General features: G+C 42.1%; 1 protein-coding gene across 8 annotated transcripts in view; it reads left to right on the plus strand.

Annotated features, from left to right (window-relative positions):
- PLD5 (phospholipase D family member 5) overlaps positions 1-19,078 on the plus strand; it is a 352,559-nt gene that overhangs the window by 184,961 nt on the left and 148,520 nt on the right. For all 8 annotated transcript variants that reach the window (XM_070602574.1, XM_070602575.1, XM_070602582.1 and 5 more), the window contains exon 3: positions 13,106-13,274. In XM_070602574.1, the coding sequence (XP_070458675.1) occupies positions 13,106-13,274 (169 nt within the window). The remainder of the gene's footprint in view (positions 1-13,105; positions 13,275-19,078) is intronic.

Consider the following 19,078-nt stretch of genomic DNA (forward strand, 5'->3'; position numbering starts at 1 on the left):
CAAGCAAAAAACAAGAGGAAGATTGGCAACAGATGTAAAAAAAAAAAAAAGGAACATTAATACTTGTGTCACAAGGTAATGTGATCATGTCTGCAAAGTACTTGGTACATGAGCATACTCATTAAATGGAAGGTATTACTATCATCATCATCATTTTTGCCATTTTTCAATATATGAATGTGTTAGGGGGGAAAAAAAAAACCTCTCTCCCTCCTGTATGTCTCCTTTACTACTCACACAGAACACTTAACTTCTGACACTTCTGGACACCAGATGTGTGGGGGTTTGCCCCACACCAAGTAATTCTGTGTGACACCAGATGAGTGCCCTACAATTTAACTCAGTTCTAACAATGTCTACCTGGAGATAGCATCAGCCCCCACAGGGGAAGGGCTCAGTCCCACAGTCTGCTCCCACTTCAGGTGCCAATCGCAAGCAGTAGGTCCCCAGGTTCCCCACCCCTTCTCTCTGACTTGGCTAAAAATTGGAGGTTCCCGTGACCTCCCCCCCTGGGATTCCATTATTTGCTAAAGCAGCTCACAAACTCAGGGAAACACTTACGTTTACTAGTTGAATAAAGGATTTCATAAAGGATGCAGATAAACTTCCAGGTGAAGAGACACACAGGGTGAGGTCTGGGAGGGTCCCGAGCTCAGGAGCTTCTGTCCCCTTGGAGTTGGTTTGGGTCACCCCCATGATACCTGGACGTGTTCACCCACCTGGAAGCTCTCCAAACCCCACACTATTGGAATTTTTGTGGATTCTTCATCACAGTGACCTGGTTGATCATTAACTTCATTTTCAGTCCTCTTCCTTCTCAGTGGGATACAGGGCTGAAAATTGCAAGCTTCTAATCATGGGTTAGTGTTTCTGATGACCAGCCTCCATCCAGGAGCCCACCCAGCAGCCCATCTAGAGTCACCTCATAGAACAAAAGACAATCCTATCACCCAGGAAATTGCAAGGGTTTCAGGAGCCCTGTGTCAGGAGCCGGGGGCAGAGACCAATATATATTTTTTCTGTTATTCACAATGGATATGTGGGTATTCATGTGCATTTTTCCAGGAACAGTTCCTAACGTTCATGATTTTGCCCATTTCCTAATTTCACCTTTTTCTAAGTTGAGTGGCAGTGTCCTTTTGACAGATAGAGATCAGTTATACAAACTAGAAGTTCATTCAGCTCCACGTGATGCTGCAGGCTGCTAAAATAGTCAAAACATAGGAGGATTTGGCTTAATACTCTGTGTCCAAATCACATGCACCATTAGCACCTGAGTGTCCTTTTCAGTGACATTTTAAGTCTCTCACCAGGAATGAATAAACCACTGAACGAAACTTCACCCTACAAATTGATCATGAAAAAAGAGCAAATGGCAGCTTAGCCACATCTCTTTACTCCTTGATTCCTCCTCTGGGAAGCTTAGTGTGATTTCTCTATCAAAAATTAATGGAAAATGCCATTTCCTGACCAGGCAGTGGGCGTGTGGATGTCATATAAAGGGTTTCATGGGATGAGTTAAGCATTACATGGACTTCCTGTTTTCAGTCTGTACCTTAAAAAAATGTTTGTGTGCATCAATATTTGTGTGTATGTTTTAATAAACTTCTGTTTCCCTTGGTATATGAGTGGGGTTTTCTTTTTGTTGCATAGTGAGTGAGTTTGTTTGTTTTTGGAACATTTTTGAATTTTAAATGTTGTTTTCTTTGACTTAGAGAAGAGCAAATTCTGTGTAGAGATATCTTCAATTTAAAATGTTGTAAATATTCAAAGATGGAATCAGAATCACTTCTAGTTTGTAGTATTTGAAATAACATATCATTTTCAGAAAATTTCACAAATAGAAAAGACTTTGCGCTATCACCAAAAAAAAAAAAATAGATTAGTAGGTTTCAGTGACCATCTTTTACCTAAGCCCTGCTGGACTCTTCAAGGGTCTTCTAATCAGTCTCCTGCTGTGACTCTTGTCCCTCTGCAGCCCTTTCCCCACAAAAGTCGTTACAAAATTGTCTCATCCCCTTTAGTATCTCAACTCAGAAGAAACTTACACCATATTTGGACTGTGGAAAGACACATTTAGAAGAACTATTTTAAACCTCTGGAAATGGCACATGTTCTGTGAGATGATGCTGACCGCCCTTGGTGGACTTGAAATGTAGCAGCTAAAATTGTGTTCTGTACTAAGTGGCTACACTCTGCAACCACCAGGGCTCCCTGTAGAGAACACGTGATCTAAGATTGTGTTTGACGACCACTGTGACCAAATGGGCTCTGCTTTTCAAAAATCATTCTTTGGTTCTAGAAGTAGCGTCAGCTGTACACAACTTCCCTAAACAAGAAGCTGCCATGTTCCTCTGAGGAGTCTTTCCCAGGTCTTTCTTTCAAGGTTTGGAGAAGTCCCATTGAGGCATAGAGAATTTACCCCAAACATGGTGTTGGCGTCTTCACTGGCTGCCGGGCACTGGTGTCAGTGAGGTACGCGTCAATCTGACGTAGCCCATGGTGGACAAAAAAGAATTTGCCAAATAATGGGATTTATTCATGTGGCCTCAAATTCTAAGAATTGCTGAGGTTCAAGATAGAAGAGGAAAGAAAGGAAAAAAATTGCATGTAATCTCCCTCTCATGGAATGACACCACCGGCCCTGAGCAATGATAGAGCAAAGCTCAGCTGCTGTGTAGGTAAGATCTAGTATTAAGGACTGGAATGGCTTTCCTTTTACATGTCCCTTACTTTGAAAACAAGTACTAGGAACAATTGATGGTAAGTCTTCAATTACTAAAAAATTCCCTAAGCTTTAAATTAAAGAGACAACTTGAATCCAAAAAGTGTTTGAGTCAAGAACTTATTTTAAAATAGATCCAGGGATAAACCCTGAACTCTACAGAGTTGGACCAACCTCCTATATCTTCTACCAAGTGGTGTTTGGGGGTCCTGAGGCAAAATGGAAATCATAAAAAAGTTCCATTCAGTGTATTCCAATTTTAGAAAATAGTATTTATTCATTTTAGAAGCAGTCAACAAAGTTTTTCTGGGTAAGTTTGTGTTAACTAGAAAATGTGATTAGCTTCATTTCCTAGTTTGCCTCAGAGTTGTAACTTCAGTTTCATCCTGTCTGAAACCCCAGTTGTTAGGAGCTGCCTGGAGCCACAGTGTGACAACGGATAGATGGGTGGGATGGTTCCCTGACTGAGCAACAGACCCAGGCCGCTCAGTGAGAGTGTTACAGCCTCAGAAAGGCCATCTCTGGCTGCCAGTCTGAGGAAGCAGCCCTCTCCGTGGTCTCTGTCACTTCGTCCTGTTTATTTGCCTCGTACACTCCATCTTTTTCACCTGTCCATCATTACCTCCCCCCCCCCACCCCCCAGAAGGGAAGCCTCAGGACAGCAGTGCTTTCCTGCTGTGCTTTTCAGCACTTGGAACTGAGCTCCTCACAAATTCAACTCTCCAAACTATCGGCTGAATGGGGATGAATAAATGACCCGGAATTGTGGGACAGAGTATGTCCTGAATTTTGATTCAAAGAATATAGTTAAGTAGTGACTGTGTCTTTTGTAAAAAACTGACTGTGATAGAATAAATCCTAACAGAAAGGGACTCTGCTAGTCTTCCTAGCATTTACTGTCATGGACATTATGCCCCAGGATGTTTATGGACCTCATCCACTGAAGATATATTAAGGACAAGGGAAGAAAACTGCATTTGTACCTCTGCCTGGATGTTTTGCTTGGAAAATTGGAAGTGGCAATGGGGCATAGTGATTAAAAGGCTGGAGTCGGAAGCCACACCAGCGGCTTCAATCTGGGCTCCATCACTCGCTAACTGTGTGCCCTTGGACAAGTTACTTAAACTCCTTGTGCCTCCGTTTTCTCATCCGTAAAATGGGAATAATGACTGTACCTACTTCTGAGAATTATTGTAAACACAAATTAATATAGTCAGTAAACCAACTTAACATAGTGCCTGACACAAAGCAAGGACTCAGTAAATGTTGATCAATTGAAGTGGTGGTGATAATAGTATAATTACAGTTTTGCCAGATGTCTAAGGGTAATAACTGCCTTGAATGCAAATCTGTTCTTCCACTGGATCTTGTGCATTTTAACCATTGTGTTTTCAATCATCTGTCTTCCTACTGTGTATTTTAGCTCTTCAAGGACAGCGTCAGGGTCTTTTCATCAGTGAAGTCCCTGCTTCTTTGTTTATATCTTACATTGGTAAAATATCAAAAGGCAGGTGCATTGAGTTCCACCTTTTTCTTTCTTCCTTTCTCTTCATCCTTTCTGGGCTTCTTTCTCTCCTGATTGAGCCTTCCTTTCTGGGCCAGTATCTGGAAATATTGAGCCAAGAAAAAGTTTGCCTTCCTGTCACCACAGATTTCCTTGTCAACATGGACTGGGAGGGTGGAGTGGAGAAGGAGGAGAGGACGTGGGGAAGCTGCCACTCACACCATCCCTTCCTCTCTGGACAAGATTGGGATCTCTACCCAAGCTGAGCTCTTCCTCTCGGGCAGCATCCTCTGCTCTCCAGCAGTACTCTCCCTTTCCCTCCATAGACCCAAAGGGTGCTTGTGACACACCTTCTAGGATAAGCCCTGGACACAATCTAGTGTGAAATGCACATGGGCTCAGACAAACCTGGGTTTAAATCCAGCTCTTTAGCATTCTGTCTTGCTAGATGACACCAGCCCCTGGGAACCTCACTCTCTTCATCTCCTAAATTGAGATCATACTGGTCTCACAGGGTTGCTTGTTGAGGATGACGCATAATCTGCCTGTGAAAGTACTTTTAAACTGTAATAAGCAAACAAAGAAAAATAGCTACAATTATAATACTTCCTCTCCTGCTAAGCTGCCTGTCTCCAAAAAGAAAACCATAGTTGTTTTTCTCTTAATACAATTATAGACCTGGAATTAATGAGGCTTTAGTCTGACTTTCTAGATTAATAGAAACGGGAACCTGCTATTGCCAATTCAAACTCACCATCACGTCCTTTGTAACTGTTGTCTTTGAAAGTTGATTTAAAAGTTAATGCAAATGAAGCATCTGGTAACAAAAAACGAAGTATTCAAAAACTGAAAGAAACGCGTCACAAGGGCACAGGAGATACTTACGGGCCCCACTGGCAGTGTATGCAACAATTTGAGCATGACAATGAATAAGGACAGTAATAGATTATAACACAATTAAAAAAGTGAGTTCATGAGTCCATGCTAATAAAATAAAATTACAAAAACAAAAAGGGGCAATGAGAGAAGGAAGAGATTTTCCTTACAGAAGAATACCAACTAACAAATATAGAAGAAATGATAGAAAATTATCAACAAGTATAGTAAAAATAGATTCAGTTAAGAATCAGAAATGGGTGGATGCCGAATCCGTGGGTGGAATGTTGGGGAATAGGACATTTATGCCATCTGCAGGCACCTCCGCGCAAGATATTTGTTGATTATAGAGGGAAGAAAGGCACTGATGGAGAAATCTGGCAGACAGCCTCTTAACTAATGACCAAACTTAGTAGTGGGACGACGCAGTATCACGTGCCTCCTCGTGCAGTGCACTTTGAAGGACACATTACCTCTGTAGGTAGTGTTTCTGCCAAAAATATTTAACCTAAATCAAGTGATGAGGCAACAGGCAAGCAAATCAAATCCTGGAATATTCAGTAAAACAACCGGCCTGGGCTCTTCTAAAATATCAACATCATGGAACACAAACAGAACAAGAGAAGGCTAGGGAATTCTCTTAGACTGAAGAGCCGTGACAACTAAGTACAGTGAGTGAACATTGATTGGCTCTTGGATCCTAAAAAGGAAAACCTAGGATAAAGAACATTATTGGGACAACTGGGGAAATTGAATATTAGATAATGGGACTATGTTACTGTTAAGTTTACCGTATGATAATTGCATTTCAGTTATTTAGAAACATGGCCTCTTTCTTAGTAATGCATGCTGAAGATGCAGAGATAAGCTGGCATCATGTCTATCATTTACTCTCAGATGGCTTACTATAAACTGTGTGTACGTGTGTGTGCACATACATCATATTCCTTATTGCAGTGAGTATATTTATTCACTGTACTCTTCTTGAAACTTTTCCGTGGATTTGAAATTTTTCAAAATAAAAAGTTGGCAAAAAAATTGTTAAACAAATCCCTAATTACTTTAATATTCAACAGTGTTCCTCCCTATGCCAGATGAAGAATTATGAGGTTAGCCAGCCGGGCCTTGTTGGTGTCTTTTCTGCTATCCTTCACAAGTAAACTGTCCATGACCCAAATTCTTGGGAAAAATGAAACATATCTCAGCTGAATTAAAGCAAACTCACATGGGTCTGCATCAACTATTTTCATTTCCACAGGTGGCCAGTGAATCAGCCACATGGGTCGCAAGTCATCTTCTGCTTCAGTGTCACAGACTCCAGTATCTCTTTGGGGATGTTAACATTCGCCTTGACAACCCTGGGCTTTAACTACAGCCAGTTGACCCATAATAAGGGTGCAAAATCTGCATCATTTTATTTCGAGTGCAAATCTAATTGTATTGGTGAGCTGAGGCCATCTGTTCAGCTTCATTGATTGATGCCATCAGATAGCCACGATCCAAGAAATGAAAATCAATGAATTGACTGCAAAGCACCTGTGTAGGTCAAGTCCTAATAACCTATCCATTGCAGCTGGCAATGAAAGAAAGCTCACATTCACTCTGAAAATGTGATGTACGTCTCAACTTATAAGACTGCTTTTAGCCTATGCGTGTAGAATCTTTTCAATGACTGGGCTATATTGGTTTGGGAACTTGGAGACTTTTAATTATGTTTCCAGACTGTAAGTTACTTTAAAAAGGATCTTTTATTTAGTGCTTACTATGAAGCTAGCACTGAGCAAAGCACTTCACATAGATTATCTCCTCTAATCTTTGTAGTAATTTTTTCTCATAAATGGAAACAGATTTAAAGAGGTTAGTCGTTTGCCCAAGGTTACACCACTAATAACTGGCAGAGCTGGATTTTGTCTACCTTATTCCAAATCCTTTCCTCTTAAACACGCTCTACAATTTTACCAAGATCAAATGTGAAAATATAATATTTTTTAAAGATTCTTGTGTTTACCAAAATACACAAACACACACACACACACACACACACACACTGTATTTTAAAGCTAGCAAATGAAAGGACTACATTTTGTAGTAGCTTCTTGAGGGGAACTACAGATATTTCTTTGAAAAGGTAAAATTATGTTCCTGGATGGAAAGAGAAAATTTGATGATCACATTAAGTTTGGAGAATAAATACATACTGTTAAGAACAGCTAGAATTCTATTTTAAAATCTATTAACAATGAAAATGCTTTTTCTTATATTTATTCCATCTAAGTTCCCTGGCCTCACAGTTCAAGTCATTTGTAGTTTATCTCAAAGTATTGTGAAAAGAAGCATAAAAAGATTTTTGCTGCATTGTGTCCCTGTATATTCAGCTTTTCCCCTTGTTATTTGGTGTCAGAAATAGTGCTACAGCCTTTGGGCACAGTTCTTTTAGAGATGGTGAGGGGGCACTCCAGGGATTGGCCCAAAGGTGAATTTTAATGAGATCTGCCTACTTCTTTCCTTGCTTGAGAAGGAAGAGTATAGCAAGGGCGGATATCTCCTGGCAGTGAGTTCTGCATGTATGCTAATTAGTTCGGGCCCCTGGAGAGCAGCCAGCTGTTGGTTGTTAAATGAAATAAAATGATAGGTCACAGAAATAAGTCATTTCACTCGAAGCCTTTTCTAGCACAGCGTAGGAAACAAGTGCTGTGTCACAGAAAGAGCAGTCAAGAGCTCCAGGTGAAATGAGAGAGAGGGAGAGTGAAGAGGCCGGTAGGGTCATTGTTCCGGGCTTTCCCCAGAATTTCTTACCCAAACATAAGTGTGGCCCCCAGACCTTGGGTGTTGTCTCTATTTTTATTTTTAGTATAAATTCATAATTTACTTTGATATTTAGTAAAAATCAAATGATAATAGTGAATTTGGTCTTCCTTGGCTTCCAGAGAATTTGCCTCTCCTTCTCTTCCAGTCTTTCCAGTGCTTTCTTCCCCGTCTTCACCTGCCCTACTTTCTCGATCAACCAGAAGTGATTGTAGGTGTTTCCCATATTTGGCTTTGACCCAATTCTCTTCTCTTGAAAATCTCTCTTGATAACCTTATACTTCTAAGATTTCAATAATGGGAAAAAAAACTTATAAAAATGTATGTGAAGCAGAAAAAAAAGGAATAGATGATGCATTAACCATTTGATGAGTACTTCTCAACCTTTTTGTGCCCCAGACCCTTTGGCAGTCTGATGAAGCCTCTGGCCTCCTTCCTTGAACAATGTTTTTAAAGGTATAAATTGAAATACATAGGATTGCAAAGGAAACCTATAATGTTGAAATAGGTTATCAAACATATTTTTGAAAAACCAAATTTGTGATATAGTAATGTGTATTCTGCATTACCTATTCATGAAATAACAAGATCTGCTGACTACCGTCATTTCATAGCGGTGATGAATACTTGGAAATGTCAGCAATAACTACCATAGTATGAAAATTCTTAAAGGTGACGGAATCACAAGTTCTTTTAATATTCCTGTGGCTCTTTGCCTATAACTGAAGGGAATGTTAAATTTCAGTTAAAGGTGAGGGAGAATAGGGGCCAGTCCAATGGCACAGTGGTGAAGTTCTCATGTTCCGCTTCTCGGTGGCCCGGGGTTCGCTGGTTCGGATCCCGGGTGCAGACATGTCACCGCTTGGCAAAAGCCACGCTGTGGTAGGCGTCCCACGTATAAAGTAGAGGAAGATGGGCACAGATGTTAGCTCAGGGCCAGGCTTCTGCAGCAAAAAGAGGAGGATTGGCAGCAGTTAGCTCAGGGCTAATCTTCCTCAAAAAAAAAAAAGAAAGAAAGAAAGAAAAAATGAGGGAGAATAAAGATCAAGCTCATAGATCCCCCTGAATTCCATCCATGGATCCAGAGTTAAGAACACCTGGTCTAAAGATTTCTGAAAGAGACTGGGAATCCTTATTTGTGTGCCTGTGGGAAGCCACAGGGGATGGTGTGAAGAAAGACAAGATGCGGAGCCATCTACCATTGTGCAGTTACTCTACATCCCTTATTTCACACTTGGCTTATCTGGGCTGCTTGAGTCTCCTCTTTTCTTTCTCAGCATGTCGCTTATATTGAAGTCAAATTGAAACTAGTCGGTTCTTCTGTTTGTTAGCAGCTGTTGTGTTTTGATTTTGTTTGTTGGGGGAAATCCTTTTTTGTTTGATTTTTAAATATATTCATTAGTTGTAAGGGAGGCTGAAACCGCTGATTATCTGGGGTCATTTCTTCATGCTATGTCTAGTTTCTGTTAACATAGATAATTGGGCTTTAAATGTGGATGGAATTAAAATAGCCAACTTCAGCCTCTGTCTGTTGCCTTCAACGATTTTGAAGTAGATAAAAAAAAAATCCCCTCTCTCCGCCTTTTGGACCTCTCTGGAGAACCTTGGCTTCTTGAACACCGCCTTCTGCTGGACTTGACCTCTCTTGTCTTCCTGCCTATCTAAGGATCCTTTCTGAATCTTCTTCGCTGTTTCACACTCTACCAACCAGAAAAATGTAGGCATTTCCCCTACATTAGCCTTTGGGCAAGTTTTCTCTTCTTCTTTTCCCCTTGATAATCTCTCCCAATCCCCAGTCTACCTCCTTTCCCTGTATTCCTTGTCAGTTGTAATGGACCCCACCTCCCTCCATCTTCCCAGCTGTTCAGATTTTAATGAAACTCAGCAGATGTTCTTTGAACATTTACTGTGGCCTGAGCAATATGTTAGGGATTGGGGCAACAATACTTAACCAGTAGAGCAGGTCCCTGCCTTCATACACCCTGCAGTCTGTCAAGGAAAGTCAACCTTGTTCAAGAGTGATGAGTAGGTTGAAAGAGGAGGAACAGGTCACTGTGGGAATTGATAATAAGGAGGATCGAGCCCAGTTTGGGGGCATAGCAAAGCCTATCAGAAGAAGTGATGTTTAAGTTAGGACTTTGAAGGTTAATTGCAAGATAGCCTAACAAGCAGTGTAGGAATTGGGATTGGGTAAAAAAAACTATGAAAAGCCAAAGTCTAGGGAAACTAGCAGGGAAGGAGGAAAAGACGTCTGCTGTGGCTTTGGTGTAAAATTCAAAGAGGGCTTTTGAGTCCAGTGAGGCTGCAAAGAGGCAGGGCAGATTGGTAAACACTTATCAACGCTGTTGGGGGTTAGAAGGTGACATCATCCTAAGGACAGTGGGGCAGTTTTAATCAGGCAGCAGAGATTTATATTTTTAAGTCTTTATAAATATAAATCTTTATATTTTAAAATATTTAGATTTATGTTTTTAAATGATTAACCCAATTATAGTGTGGAAAACGGTTTGGAGAGGGGCAGAAATCCATGTAAGGAGACCACTGGAGGTGGTTATGGTAGCCCAAGTAAGAGAAGATACTGTGGCCTTGCAAGAAAATCTCAGACTATCATTGACTCCTGTTTCTCCTTTACCTGTTCCTCACACCCATCAAACATGAAATCTTTTAAGACTTGGTTTCTAGAGTCTCCATTACATGCATGCCTCCTTTTGTTCCCATTGACCTGATTCAAACTTCCTGTTTTTCTTTCCTGAGGTTTTGCAACGGCATCTACTCTACTGGCTTGTAATCTTCTGGTCTCCTTTTTCTCCATTCTGGTCGTATACAGGTGTGCTGTCAGAGTTGGCCCCAGAAAACACACTTGGGAGCTCCCAAATGCATAAAATTAAGTCCAAAGTCCTTTTCATGGTTCACAATTTCTACAATGTGATCCCTACAGATGCCACCTGTCTTCTTCACCCCTGCAAGCTCCTGCCCTCATTCTCCTACCTACCACTCCCCTTGGCTCACCAACTCACAAATATCCAAATACACTATATTTTATGAGCTTTTCCTTCTACCTAGAATATCTTTCTCTTCCAGCTCTCCCATAAAAGGTCCATCTTTGAAGACTCATTTTAAGTCCCACGTCCTCAAGTTCCAGATATTCCCAACCAGAATTAATTTTTCCTTCCTGCCCGCGCTCCAATGGTACTTTAGATGATGCATTATCCATCTAAGTAAATTTCTTACTCTTGTTTCACCATTTCTTAGAGTCTACCTTTTCTTTGAATCATTATGTATGGGACAGGCTCTTTCACTAGATTATAAATTCCAGAGGACTAGAGAGATTGGTCATCGTTATTTCTGTTGCATACAATGATTTGCTTTTGCTATGCTTATAAAAGCTCAACAAATGCTAAATTAGGTTGCTGATTGTGGGGGGGGGGGGGTGGGTAATGGGATCCCAAAATTGTGAATGTCTCTGGGTCATATACCCAAACCCCATTCTGGCTATTGTAGGGGAGGAAGAAATTTTCCTGTCCCCTTCTAGGTTCTTCTGACTGGTGTAAGAATTAAATTGACACGAGACAGAATAACAGGAGAAATCAAACAAAATTTAATAACATGTATAAATGGGAGAAACCCAAGAAAACCAAGCAGCTTGCCAAAATGGCCAAAGCCCTTACATTAAATACCATCTTCAGCTAAAGACAAAAGAGAATGTTGGGGGTAGTGGTTTGGGCTTCAAAGGAGAGGAAGGCAATTCACAATGAGATTGAAAAGCAGATGTTTGGTAAACAACTGTTTCCATGCCTTGCAGAGATAATGGGATATGGAGAGGACTCTGATCTCTAGGCCTTGCTGAGTCTCCCCCACCACACTTAGCCCATATTCTTGGTAGAGATCCCTGGTGATTACTCTGTTCCTGTTATAGGTCATTTATCTAAATTCTTTTAGGCAGTTAAGGAGGTAGTAACAAGAAAAACTTTCTGAGTCTGTTGTTTCTTAAAAATAATTGGTCTAAAATAATCCTCGTTAAAGAGACACATTTTGGGGTGGCAGATTTTGTTCCCTTTCACTATAATGTTCATCAAATATACAAGGACATTTTACTAAAAGTATTGTTTTTGTTTCTAAAACTGGGTGAATGGAATGAGTCTCATTAAGGGAAACAGTTAACAGTTTTATTGAGAAGTACTGGATTCCCTGTTGGAAGCTGGAATTCATCCGATAAGTATTTCTTGAGTCCTAATTATGCATTGGGCATTGGGGATGCACAGCTATGAATAAAACAGATCTCTGTTCTGGAAGCACTTACAGGTGTCTCCATAGGAGTTTGGAGTTTCCCATCCAGAGTTGCAGGAGAATTTACATTTGTTAAACTAGAAAAAATTGTTTATTCCTTTATTAAAACGTTATGTGTTACCTGGCTAACTCAGAAGTGAAAACCACACAGCCTGAGCTGCAACACCAAGGAGAGCCAGGGACAGTGAAATGTTGTCTATATGTAAGGAAGCATAAAAAGAGAAAGCATTTATTAGGATATTGCTAATTATAGTTTATTTAGCCTTAATTACTACTATTATTGTATACATTCCTTATCTCCAGCTTTAAAAAAGCCCTGCACCAGGCAGGTTTTTAAATTTTCTTCTCAGTATCATTTTATCCCTTAGGCTGGGAAGCATCAGCAGAGGTGTTAAGCAATAATAGTAGCATTTATTATTTTCATTTTCTGATAGTAATAAAACTAATAATATTTTGGTTTCTAAACTAGTTCTAATATATGCCCAACACTGTGCTAGAAACTGGAGATATGCAAAACTGAATTTATGGTCTCAAATAGCTCACAGGGGTAGTATCTTATGTAGGAATTGCATTGCTATAGGGAAAAAGGGAATATATTACTAGAAGAAGACGCTTATGTGGGAGACTGAATTTTTTTTTCAAGGCTAATTTGAAACTGGACAATAGGGACACATACCATGATTTTGTGAACTATGAGTGCTAAGGGGGGAGAGACAGTGTAAATGCTCAGAACACAGTAGAGTAGCACAGAGGAAAAGTCAGAGGCCTTTGATGGAAGATGTAAATTATGAGGCCTGTATCCATTCAGAAAGAGTAGAGTATTTTTCAGATGTCTTTGTATGCATGTATAAAGATCTATGGCTTCGAATTTGACTAGATTTTGTTTGTTTTTCAAAATCTTTTCTAAGAATTGCCCTGGTGGAAAATATTCCTGAAGGCCTTAACTATTCAGAAAATGCACCATTTCACTTATCACTTTTCCAAGGCTGGATGAATTTACTCAACATGGCCACAAAGTCTGTTGACATAGTGTCTTCCCATTGGGATCTCAACCACAGTCATCCATCAGCATGTCAGGTAAGCTGCATCCTCTATGTATGTGATGATTTTACTTGTGTGCATTTTACACTCTTTAGTATTCTGGTCCTCCACTCCTCAAGTTCAAGCTCATTGTTTTAGTCTACCTTCACCCGTAGTACATGGACATCATTACATTTAGATGTATGTGCCGTTGTTGATCACATGTCACTTAGCTTCTGTTAGAATGCAAGGCTTTCAAGGGCAAATCATGTTTCATCTTTGCATACCACAGGCTCTCTAAACAGCATGGCTGTATTGGACAACTTCGAGGGGCACCATTCACATCATGCTATCTGTTGATGGCACGCCTCAGTCTTCTGCTTTCACGACCTGCATGTTTACAGTTCTAATTCCATACCTGCCTGCTGAGGCATTTATTTGGTTAATGCGTGTCATAATTTGCCCTTAGGACCCAGAGCCAACTTTTCTTAATAGTGGAGTCAAACTTTCCATTATAGAGGTTATCCTCTCGACTCTGTCGTATTTGAGTGAAGACGAAAAAGAAATGTGCGAAGTACAAAAACAGCTTTTAGAAAACTGACTGAATGATATAAATGATTTCTGAATGAAATGTCCTGGAGAAAGGAAAATGATCCTGGCCAACTTTAGTGTGTTTTTCTTTATGTGGTATGACCATGAGTTTGTAGTGAGCTATCGTGGCTGTTTTCTCCAAGTATGTGACCACGGCCTATGGTTAAATGTCCTGTATGGGTCAAGGGTAAATTCAGTTTTGTCTCTTTGTATACGAAATGTGTTGTCATTAAGTCTATAATCATTACCTCATTGTGCTTTGAAATCTGTTATTCAGTTATACTGTTTTAAAGTCAAATGATATCAGAAAATAGGCAAAAACAAATAACAACCTACAAAGTCCATACTAAAGAGTTGAATAAATTTACTAATTGTTTTCTGCCCTTTTCTACTGATTATATTTAAGTAGATGTTTCAGGAAGTTATCACTGCATAGATCATCCTAAAACTTAGTGATCTAAAAAGTAACAATCACTTATCTATTCATGATTCAGGGCAGGGTTTGGTGGAAAGAACTCGTTCCTGATCCACACAGTGTTGGCTGGGTTGGCCTGCCTGGGGCTGGTGGGTCCAAGATGACTCTCCTTATATATCTGGCATCTTACCTGGGGTGGCAGGAATGTCTCGGGGCTGGCTGGACTTCTCTCTATGCATGTCTCTCATCATTCAGTAAACTACCACTCTTTACACAGTGGTTGTGTCCTAAAAGGGCAAAAGCAGAAACTGTGAGGCCTCTGAAGACCTGGGCTCTAGAATCCCAGAATGTTGTTTCCACCCTATTCTCCTGGTCAAAGCAAGTCACAAATCCAAGATAGGAGGAGTAGTGTTCATATGGGACTAAGGAGAATTGTTGGCAAGCATCTTTGGAAATTATTTACTAAGTCCACTCTGGCCATAGTATCATCTCTTCCATGTGCAAAATGCACTCCTCCCACCCTCCCAAATTGCCATTGCCTTACAGCAAAGGCTCAAAGTCTAGGATCTCTTCATCTGCATCAGGTCTGGGTCTGGACGAGGCTCTTCATGGGGGCTTCTCTTGATTTGGAAACCTGTGAACTGAAAAGACAAGTTGTGTTCCATCCAGCGTACAATGGTGAGACAGGGATAAGATGAATACATGCTTCTGTTGCAAAGAGGAGAAATAGAGGTCACAACACATATCAGTCATGATACGATAGTAATTTTGGAATCCAGCCCTGCACATGTCACCAGTTTTCCAAACTTGGGCAACAGGGAATATTTCTAGACCAGCATCTAGTTCTGCTCCCGAGGAGCGCTTTCCTAGCCCGTTGTTCTCGGGAGCTCTTTGCTCCACCTCTGTGTGGTTCTTCCTTTTCTATGAGAAATAGCTGTGTTTGCTTTGGATGTACTTTCTTAGTTGGCTTCCTGCCGGTAAAAATCGGAAGCCCCAGAGGCTTCTTTTCATCTTAAACCCTCTCTGCCCCTTTTAGTCCAAAGTGATCCAACCACTTAAAAACTTTGTAGGCTTTCTATGTACCTAATTATAACCCACTCTATTAGCAAAAAGTCACACCCACAAATAATTATAGACGGATCTCCCTCTACTTTGGACTGTGGCACAAGGTGCTTCAGGGCCTTACCCTTAAAATTACTGGAGCCCTTTTTTCTGGCTGAGAGGGTCTGTGGGGCACCCACCGCTTTCAGTCTTTGAAAGGTCTCAACCAGGAGTCTCCCAGCCAAGACTTTGATTTGATCTTTGCCCTCACGCCATTTCTTACTTTGAGAATATTTTGCTGAATTGAGAGACTGTCCTAAATTCTCTACATTTTCTCAAAATTCTGCATGAAAACTAAACAGTTCTTTCTTATCAGATGTCACTCAAACTCTGATAATCTGCCTGAACAATCTCCCCAGCCAGATCCACATGCCCATTAGTTATGTTTTCTATCTTCTCCCTTATAAGTAGTGTTGCCAAACATTCTACCATTACTTTCTCAAGGCTCTGAAAGCAACTTCTTTGCTGTTCTTCCAGCCTTGAGTAACAGAATGAGACTGCAGCCTCCACCACCACCCAGTCCCAAGGCCAATGCCACCTGCTTTAAGTTTTTGCTACGGTAGTTTCTATTTCAATTATCTCTTGTGGCATAACAACTCCAGAGCTTATTTATTATTATTTCCTATGATTCTCGGGTTGGCTGCACAGTTGTTTTGCTCCAGTCGTGCTGGCTGGGATCACTCATGCAGTGTGTTTAGCTGGGAGCGGCTGAGATTGGACTGTCCGAGGGCTGGTCAGGTCTCATTCTCCCCAGGTGCACTCTCATCCCATAATCTACCCCTATCTTTTTACAGGGCGGCTGGATCCCGAGAGGGTGAAAGCGAAAACTGCAAGACCTCTTAATGCCTAGACTCCCAGAACATTACTTTAGCCACCTTGTGTTAGTCAAAGCAAGTCACCAGGCCAGCCCACGTTTGGCAGGGGGCGAGGGAGGTGGGAACAGTAGACTCCAGGAGGAGCATGCATGTGTATGACTTGGAGGAATTGCTGGCAGCCAACTTTGGAAACAACCTGCTATAGTGGGTTTGGTAGTGTGAGGAGGCGATAGTTCAAGTTTTATTTCCTTAGCCTAGACACGACCAGCACATGGCCTTTGGACAGGAACTGCAAGTTTTAGTTTGACTTTGTGAGCTGTGCAGTGTGCGCCCATGCTTGTGAGCCCCGGGCTATCAACAATTCCCTTCCATCTCGTGTGCATCACTGAAGAGCTGAGCCAGGTGTGTTAAACACACGGTGGGAAGATTGCATTTACACTTGGACTTGGCGAGCTGGATGAGCTCTTTTCTAATATGCTGTGCCTCTGGAATGATGTATTTGTCTGTCTGACTACAAAGTGATCTTTGCTAAGTGGCTTCATTTTTCTCCTAGGCTACTGTTTCTCTCTGACCTTGCCCTCAACCCTGGTTGGCTTCCAGCATTCCTATAATTGATATAGATTCAAAGTTGGTTGAGCTTGGAGGTCCTAGGGAACCTGCGGCCTTCAGGGGTGCCCATGAAGTCCATTTGCAGGATTCAAGGGAATTCTGGGGCCTGAGGCAATAGACAGGAGCACACAGTGAGTCTGGTCAGCCCTGGGGACTGGTGTGCAATCTTTCAGATGGCTTATCGGTAAAGCAGAGTCCCTGGATGGGCGATCCGGCCCCTTCCTTAAGGTGGACATGATGCTCGGGAGTAGCCTGAAGCCTTTTGGCCTCTCCTTCCCTTTAACCTGACCTTTCATCCTAGTCCTTCAGGTGTGAGCTAAACTAAACTCACTACTCAAACTTTTCCCTGGGACCAGGAACCTCTTTATTACCTGGGAGCTTATAAAAAATGCAGAATCTCGGGATCCACCCCAGCCCTTCTTGAATCAGCATCTCCATTTCATCAAGATCCCCAGGTGATTAGTGTGCTAAAAAACGTTTGAAAAGTGCTAGCTAAACCATTCTGACCTCTGGCTCTATGAGCCCAGCAAACTCTCCTAGGTGTTCAGACTGATCTGGTGGGAGATGGGTGACTAGGGAATGACACAGCCTTTCTGGGTCATGGTTCCTGATGTTAAGTCATGGTCAGTATTCAGTGCTGCTCACAGGGCAGTGGAGTCATGGATGAATGAGGCTCCAGGTCTGTTTTGCATGACAGTGCTTAGCACAGTGCTTGACACATACCAGGTGCTCGGTAAATACTCGTTGAGTAGTTGTTGAATGGATCGTGTCAAAGATAGACAAAGCCAGACCTAGTTAAAGTGGTCAGGAGAGATTTTAATCAATAATGTACTATGGCAGTAGCCAAGAGGGAATGGAGAACTGAACTCAACGTGGATTTGTGCAGAGACAACTGGGCGTTTTACAGGAAGAACGAGGAAGTAGGGAGGGGGAATGGCAGAAGCTCGAGCAGGGCCAGGGAAGTAGAAATTTATGAAACGTGGGAAGTGGGGGTTGGTCCACAGGAAGCCCACCTGGGTTTGCTAACTGACACTCATCAAAGTTAGGCTCCTCCCTCCCGCAGAGGCTGGGAGACCGGGCTGCATCTCCAGGTGTTGGCTGGAACGGACAGTTCATTCTCTTGGCAATCTCCAGCTCTCTCAGGCCGGCACTGCAGGGAGTCATCCTAAGGATACGGCCTTGAGCTGTTAGAGACTACGTGAACGTTTGTTCAAGCCCTTTACACTTGGGAGGAGGCGGGGAGGCAGGGCAGGGTGGATGAAATCATTTGTGCTGAGAGTCGGCAGTTTTTATAGGCCAAGGTTGAGGCCTGGAGGAGAAGAGGGCTCAGAGGAGCCTGGCTAGAGTTTGGTCAAGGAAAGACTATTTGTCAATTGTGTGACTTTAAAATGAATTGAAGTGGTTGTTATTGATGTGGAAAGAAGTTAACACTTAGAATCTCAGTTCAAGTCACTCTTGATCAACTGGCTTATTGCTAACCCATGGAATTTTTCACTCTTCTGCCTCTCGCCTGGCGAACCTTGAACTCACACAGCAGCCCTTCGGGAGGAGACCCCAGTTTGGACTGATGTCTTCCAGTAGAGTGGTACTGCTCTTGCCAAAAAAATGCCTCTTTGCTGCCCTCCTTCCCCTAACAGCACCAGGCTCTTTTCCAGTTTGAAACGAGTTGGATTTCTGGAGAGTATTGAGCCTAACTTCACTTTGCTTCTTCCTAAGGGGAGATCCGCATTTGCGGACATCAAGGATAGAGGGTCTTTACTTGCTTTGGAAATTCAATGGATTCCAGTAGGCTGTGGGGCTGATCTGGTGAACAGCGCTCTCCGCTGCTGCCTGTGCTTGGCCCGAGCGTCAGCGCTGTGGGGATGGGGAACAACAGGAAGGGGTGAGGTTGATGACGTGTTTGGAGGGTTCCTACCTCAGCAAGATAGTGGACGTTTTCCTCTTCTTCTGGTGCGTTCACGGCCAAGTGACGGCTGCTGGGGAATCCCATGCATTTAGTACCCCCTGATGGAGCACCAGGCATGGACTGAGGTCTTTAAAGAGAGAAAGCAGGCGAGAAGGCTTGGTGCCTGATTTGCTCTGTTTCCCACCTCCCCTCATCCGACCCTCAACCTCTAGAGCAATATTCCCAACAAGATTTAGAATTTAAAGGGCCCTGGAGAACTTGTTTAAATATCACATCTTGGGCTTTTAAAGAGCCTGATTCTCCTCCTTTCTCCCCTCTCTCCGTGCTGGTGGGGGATAACTGCAGAGATCAGGAGTGGAGAGAGAAATGCACATCCTTGCTGCCAACTTCTTCTCTACGGGTGCAGTTTAAGGACCTCTGTATC

This window comes from Equus przewalskii, chromosome 31 (assembly GCF_037783145.1).
Source record: "Equus przewalskii isolate Varuska chromosome 31, EquPr2, whole genome shotgun sequence".
Classification (NCBI taxonomy): domain Eukaryota; kingdom Metazoa; phylum Chordata; class Mammalia; order Perissodactyla; family Equidae; genus Equus; species Equus przewalskii.